The sequence below is a fragment of the Penaeus japonicus genome, unplaced genomic scaffold, assembly GCF_977035675.1.
Source record: "Penaeus japonicus unplaced genomic scaffold, GWHDUDI00000001_assembly GWHDUDI00000031, whole genome shotgun sequence".
In the NCBI taxonomy this organism is placed as follows: Eukaryota; Metazoa; Arthropoda; class Malacostraca; order Decapoda; family Penaeidae; genus Penaeus; species Penaeus japonicus.
In genome coordinates, this window is record NW_028234433.1 from 18,069,561 (window position 1) to 18,077,060 (window position 7,500).

At 28.7% G+C, this 7,500-nt stretch overlaps 1 protein-coding gene across 29 annotated transcripts in view; it reads right to left on the minus strand.

Moving 5' to 3' along the window:
- Positions 1–7,500, minus strand: part of LOC122245056 (uncharacterized) — a 22,218-nt gene that overhangs the window by 11,956 nt on the left and 2,762 nt on the right. For 18 of the 29 annotated variants that reach the window (XM_086555891.1, XM_086555907.1, XM_086555882.1 and 15 more), the window contains 3 exons: positions 7,319–7,453; positions 7,088–7,180; positions 6,744–6,794 (listed from right to left, as the gene is read on the minus strand). The exons of 1 other annotated variant lie outside the window; for it this stretch is intronic. In XM_086555891.1, coding sequence (XP_086412017.1) covers positions 6,744–6,794; positions 7,088–7,180; positions 7,319–7,453 — 279 coding nt within the window. The remainder of the gene's footprint in view (positions 1–6,743; positions 6,795–7,087; positions 7,181–7,318; positions 7,454–7,500) is intronic. 10 more of the 29 variants (XM_086555906.1, XM_086555894.1, XM_086555889.1 and 7 more) reach the window with 3 other exon arrangements.

Below are 7,500 nucleotides of genomic sequence, written 5' to 3' on the forward strand. Positions count from 1 at the left end.
GATACGTATATCTGTATATATATATATATATATATTTTATATATATATATATATATATATATATATATAAGTGTATATATTTTATATATATATATATATATATATAGACATATATACATAACAATTATCCTAATATATATGAAATATATATATATTATATCTATAAATACACAGGCATATATATGTATATATATGTATATATACATATATATATACACACAGGCAAAATATTGATTGTATAATATTTATTATGACATAAATACACGATAATAAGTGCATATATAACTTAATATGAAATCATTAAAATATTCTGTATGTATATATCTAAAAATATAGATAATAGTTTATATACAGCACAGACACAGACACACAACACATGAAACTCACACACACACACACAGCGAAACACATAAGTAGCGGACACCCGCACTCATACTAAAACAAAGCACAGAACGAGTTAGAGTAACTCGCTCCTACCTGCTTGGTCATGTGTTCCTGTTGGCTGAGGCTCATCATATATCGGTGTTTAGCTGAAATGCATTAGTACTCTCTTTTAGTCTAATAATTGGCCGTCCTCTTTCCTCTCCCATTCTCTTTCTTTATACCTTTCTCTAGAGAAATTTCATAACTTTCTTTCTCCTCCCATTTTCACTCCTCACCTATATTCTCTCTCCGCCGACCTAACCCTCTCTCTTACTCACACCACTCACTCTCGCCTCACTGGAGACTGCACACACATCCTTGCGCTCCCGTCCCTCCCTTGCTTATAAACCGTCACTCCCTTACTGCTTTAATTTCTTTAATTTTACTTTTATTTTCAACTACTCAAACGAGAATCTTATCTTCACAACAGAAGCAAACAGAAGAGAACCGCACATCCGCTTCGAAGTCTTGTCCTAGAATGGCTTACTCTTCCGATGCACAGGCTCTGGCTCAGACAAAACCGCCTGTCATTCGGAGATACTTGAGTCTAAACAACTGTAGAAAGGTAATGATCATTATCGACTATGATGGGGGCGTTCAGTTGCTGTCTAATTCAGAATAGTATCATACGGAATCTTATAATAGCAGAGAAATCTAGCTGAACAGTTTTTTGAGATAATCTTGATCTTACCTGTTTCCAATCCTTTTTGGAAAGAAGGTGTTCTTTATGGGAGGCGCTTTCTTGAGGTTCTGCATTGCAGATGCAGAATATTTTTGCCAAGTCGGGTTTGCTGCGTGAAAAGTCCGCAATTTCCCAAGAGTCTGGTGCTCCGTCGAGCCTGAGGAGGTCAGCTCTCAATATATACAACAAATATAATTTACATAGATTATATTCTTATATATATACATATACATAGATATGTATATATTAACATGTAGCATATACATAATCTATGTAGCTTATGTGAAATACATTAGAATGATATAAATCATGTTGAGTCAATGTATTTAACTCTAAAGGTAGTGAGTGTTGTACTCATATAATTATACATATTTTATATCCTCTATATAGATATATATTATATATTCTATTATATATTAATATATTTTCTTATATAAATATATATATATAAACATAGTAGTTATGATATAATATATATTACTCTAGACACTTGTGTATATCTGAATACGTATAGATTATCAGTATATATACTATATATGATATCTTATATTAGCGTATATATATATATATATATATATATATATATAGTTTATTAAATATATTATATGTATAATATAGTATGTTATTTAAATATTAGAAGATATCATATATACGTACATAATAAAAAATAGTATATGCCTGTATATATATATATAAATTATATATAGTAAATATGTATGTTAAATATATATATATAGAATACTATATATTTTATATAAATGCCTGTTATATATATAGACAATATACATATTTATAGACATAGACATCTCATAAATATGTATAATTTACACAGGCATAGATCAAACATACCTAGCAAGCGCCCAGCATACACACACACACACACCACATATATTGATATAAATTATATATATTATATATATATATATATATATATATTCGTTACTAGTATGTGTGGAAATATATGATGAGCATAATGTATAGTGTAAATATATATAAACATATCTATGGCTATATATGTAAAATAATGTATATATATTTATCTGAGTATATATATTTATACAAATTATAGCCTATATAAATGTATATAATAGTCCATATGAATACGTATATATGTATATTTAATATAGGATATATCTATATATATATATAATATAAATATATCATCTTCGTAGAAGAGACATATATACATAATATAAAACATACTTACATACATACATATATATATAAATATATATATAATCTTATAATATATATATACAAATATATTAAATATATATATAAATATATATTATCTATATATTATATAAATATAAGAGTAGAGAATATCAATTCACACACAGTGCACTATAAATGTATATATATGTAAAAATATATATATAATTAATATATATATATTTATATATATACCTTCTGTATATATATATTATATATATATATATATATATATATATATAATAATATTTTATATATATATATACATATAATTATATAAAAATATATACTATCATATTACATTATATATATGTCTATTAGCGTCGATATATATATAGGCACGCCAGCAGGGCAGTAATAGTGGTATATGCTTTTATTATATATATACATATATATATGCAGATATATACATCTAGCTTGTATAGTGTGTACATGTGGCAGAATAGTGCGTGTAGTAACTTAGTAAAAATACATATGTAAGAACACGAGACACACACACGCTTGGAGCAGCAACACGAGCACACACCTCTCCGCAAGACGACGAGTATGGCAGACACGCCTCACGTTCATGAATAACAGCATACACAGAGCGAGTTAGTGTAACTCCTCTGACATGCTTGATGTGGTTTCCAGTTGGCTTGATGCGTCACATATAATCGGTGTTTTCTGAAATGATTTAGTGAGCTTTTAGGAACTTTAGAGATATACATAAGAAGTGATCCTGTATAGTTATATCGATAGTAGTAGGATATAAATATTAAAGGTAGTATGTAGTATATACATATAAAAGGCCCTGTGTGAGCGTATATAAGCGTAAAGAGATATGCGTATAAAGGTATATAATATATAGGTGATGATTATGATATGAAGTATATTGTATGTATCTATATCAAAGATGTATCATATGCTCATTGAGTTCTATATAAATAATATATCTATTATATATTTATATATATATATATAATATATAATATATAAATATTATATATATATACACACACACACATCACAGGCATATATATATTATTTATGTATATATAAATATATATAAATATATATATATAGTATATAAGTATACGTATATATATAGTAAAATATATATAAAGTATCCTGTATTTATTAGTGCTCTATAAATAGTAAGCTATATAGGTATATATGGATATATATGGATATAGAGCTATATAAATGAGAATATGCGATAGAATATACTATACAGTAATAAATATGTATATCTGACATGATATATATATATATAGGATATTATATACGTATATATATAGTATACGATAAAGTGAGTGATATATATAGAATATACTTATCCAGAATAGATAGGTTATAGTATAGGCAGAAATATGAGTCTAGGCACAGCAGGCATGCATAATGATAAATATTTATTTAGCCGATATACACATATCACTATCAAATATAACACATCATATATGGTACTAATATAAATATGGCGTATGTGTATACAAAAAATATACATATGTTTATGGCACACTAGACCCACACAAGGCACAGTGCACACGAGCACGACACATACACACACACACGTGAACACAGCGCACCCACCGGCACAAACTCACACACACGCGAGCCGAACTACACACTTACGACAGCAAACAGTCACATATGCAGACACACGCATTCATTACTAAACATACACAGAGAACATCACCGTAGCCAGCTTGATTGTTCCAGTTGGCTGGTCGTCACATAGATCGGTGTTTCTGAGAATGCATTGACGTATGCTTATAAGAGAAATCATTGCCGTCTCTGTTGCCTCTGCCCCAATCTTCTTTCTCTTTCTCTCTCTGTTATTTCTTGTATTTCTTTCTCTGGAGAGGGGAATTCTGATACTTTCTTAGTCGTCTCGTCGGGGCCCAGTTTCACTCTCAAGCCCTGGTTTTCTCAGCTCGCCACCTACGCGTCTCTCTTACACACTACACCAGCACTCTCCACAGCTTACGTCACCGTCACGTCCTGTCACTTCCCTCCCTCCGCGCGAGTGCGTTACTCATTGGTCTCATCCTCTCTTGTTAATGTGGATCTTTCGTATGTCGCGTGTTTTTTATCAGAAACAGAACGAAATCTTAGCGTGGCATAAAATACATAAGGGCAAACAAGAAGATGAGAAACGCGCACATCACTCGGAGAGAATGCATTCCGCGAACGGGGCTTACTCGTGTTGCCATTCACAGAGAGTGGCTGCAGGAGCACGGCGTGGTCTCATTCGGGGAGAGACTATGATGTGAATGCACTGTGAGAGGTTAGATTATTCAGCGAGATATGGCAACGTGATTCAATGACGAATGTAACAAACTGGAAAAGAACAGGAGGAAAATCTACTGAACATTAGATTAATAATTCTGCTTGATCTTAACCTTTATTCCAAGTGCTGTTTCGGAATAAGGTTTCCTTTTATAAAGTGAGGCCTTCCGATTCTTCGGTTCATAGTGCAGAGGGGGCCATGAGATAATTGTATACATCGGGGTACAGGCGAGCTTGAACAGAGCCCATGGTTCCAAAGTCAGGTAGGCCACATACTCTGTGAGGGAGTCACTCGATATGATGATGCACACGCAAATATATATATAGAGAGCATAATAGGATAGTAGAGTGATACAAGATAGTGTGTGGTGTAACATATATATGTATATATACATGAAGCATATACGCGACTGTACGATTTATCTATGTGATAAACAGAAATGTAGTGAATCATTTATCCGTTTATATTGTATATATATGTATGTATGTTATTTGTTAGATATTTATAAATATGTATTTATCTATAACTAAATTCTATAAAGTATAATAGAGTATATATATATAATAATAATATATATCGCATAAATCATATGTGTATAGTGTCTTGAAACCGTATAGTCTATAGATTTATATATATATATAAATATCTTGTTGCTATATATTATTATATATATATATGAAAAACCTTATATATATACATATAGATATATATATATTTATGTGCTATAGCGAGTAAAATATTATTAGCAAACATATATGAAAGCGATATATATAACAGGTAGAGCATATGTATATGTATATATATATATATATATACATATATAAATAAATAATATATATATAATAATATATTTATACAGTATGATACCTGTATGATATATTATGAATATATATGTAATATATTTATAGTCATATATATTTAGGGTATATATGTATGTAATATATGTGTACGATATTTATAGCATAAGAGGCCTATATATATATGATTGCTATGCATATATATATATATATTATATATAGTTGATTAAAATATATATATAGTTATCCATACACATATATAATATATACAACCGTATAGCTAATATATATATATATATATAAAATTATATATAGGATATATATATATATACTCACATGGCATCTATATACATATATATATATATTATTCATTCCTATATAAGTATATAATTATATATACTATGTTATATATATATAGTATATACGTATATATGCCTCAATATTATATATATATTTTATATATATATATAAATATATTAGTGGTGATAATTTATATATATAGTATTATGGATATAGTAGTTTATATATACATATATATATATATAGCAGAAACATATATATGCATATATGATATGTATATATATACTAATGTTATAGTGGCATAATAATATAATATAATATATATATGGGTATGGATATAAATATATATATATATATATATATATATGGTATAATATATACATATGCACATATAACTATATATGGGAGCGTATATATATATATGAATATATATATCTATATATATATATATAGTATATATATATATAACATATATATAAATATATATATAAAATATATATGATATATATATATATATATATATATATATATACATATATTATACATATACAGAAGAGGGCATATATATATATATATGTATATATATATATATTATGTATATATTATACATATATATACCTATATATATATATTGAATATATATATTATATCTGTATATAATATATATATAAATATATATATATATATATATATATATATATATGTATATATATATACATATATATACATATACAAATATATAAACATACATAACATATATATATAATATATATATATATATATATAATATATATAAATATGCAGCAATATATATGTATATATACATATATATATACAATACAGGCATATATATGTATATAATGCATATATACACATATATCTGTGTATACATATATATGTATATTATAAATATGCGTATGTATATATAAAAAATATACAGATGTTTATGCACACAGACACACACACGCACACACGAACACACAGACACACACACATATGCAGACACCCGCACTCATACTAACACATTCACAGAGCGAGTTAGAGTAACTCCTCCTACCTGCTTGGATGTGGTTCCAGTTGGCCGAGGCGTCACATGTATCGGTGTTTTCTGAAATGCATTTAGTATCTTTTAGAAATTATTGCCGTCTCTTTCCTCTCCCATTCTCTTTCTCTCTCTTTGTTTCTTTATTTCTTTCTCTAGAGGGAATTTCCATACCTTCTTTTTTCTCGCCTTTTCTCTCTCCCTTTTTCTCTCTCGCCACCTACCTTCTCTCTTACTCACACACACACTCTCGCTCACTTACTCACTCACTCCTTCACTCCCTCCCTCCCTTGCTTACTCATTCTTTCCATCTTTAATTTCTTTCTTTTCCTGTTTTTCAGAACAAACGAGAATCTTACGTCACAAAAAGAAGCAAACAGAAGAGGAGAACCCACATCACTCGAAGTCTTTCCAGAACGGCTTACTCTTCCATGCACAGAAGGCTTAGACACCTGTCATTCGGGAGAGACATGATCTGAATCACTGGAAGGTTAGATTAATCAGCGTTATTGCACTAATTTATGAATATGTATCAAACGGAATGTAACAGGAGAAATCTACTGAACATTTTTGAATAATCTTGATCTTACCTTTTCCAAGTGCTTTTCGGAAAGAAGGTGTCTCTTTATGGAGGCTTTCATGAGTTCTGCATTGCAGATGCAGAGATATTTGCCATTCGGTAGCAGCTTGAACATCCCATTTTCCAAAGTCTGTGCCACATCACTCTGTGGAGGTCAGCTCTATATATATACACAAATATATATATATACAT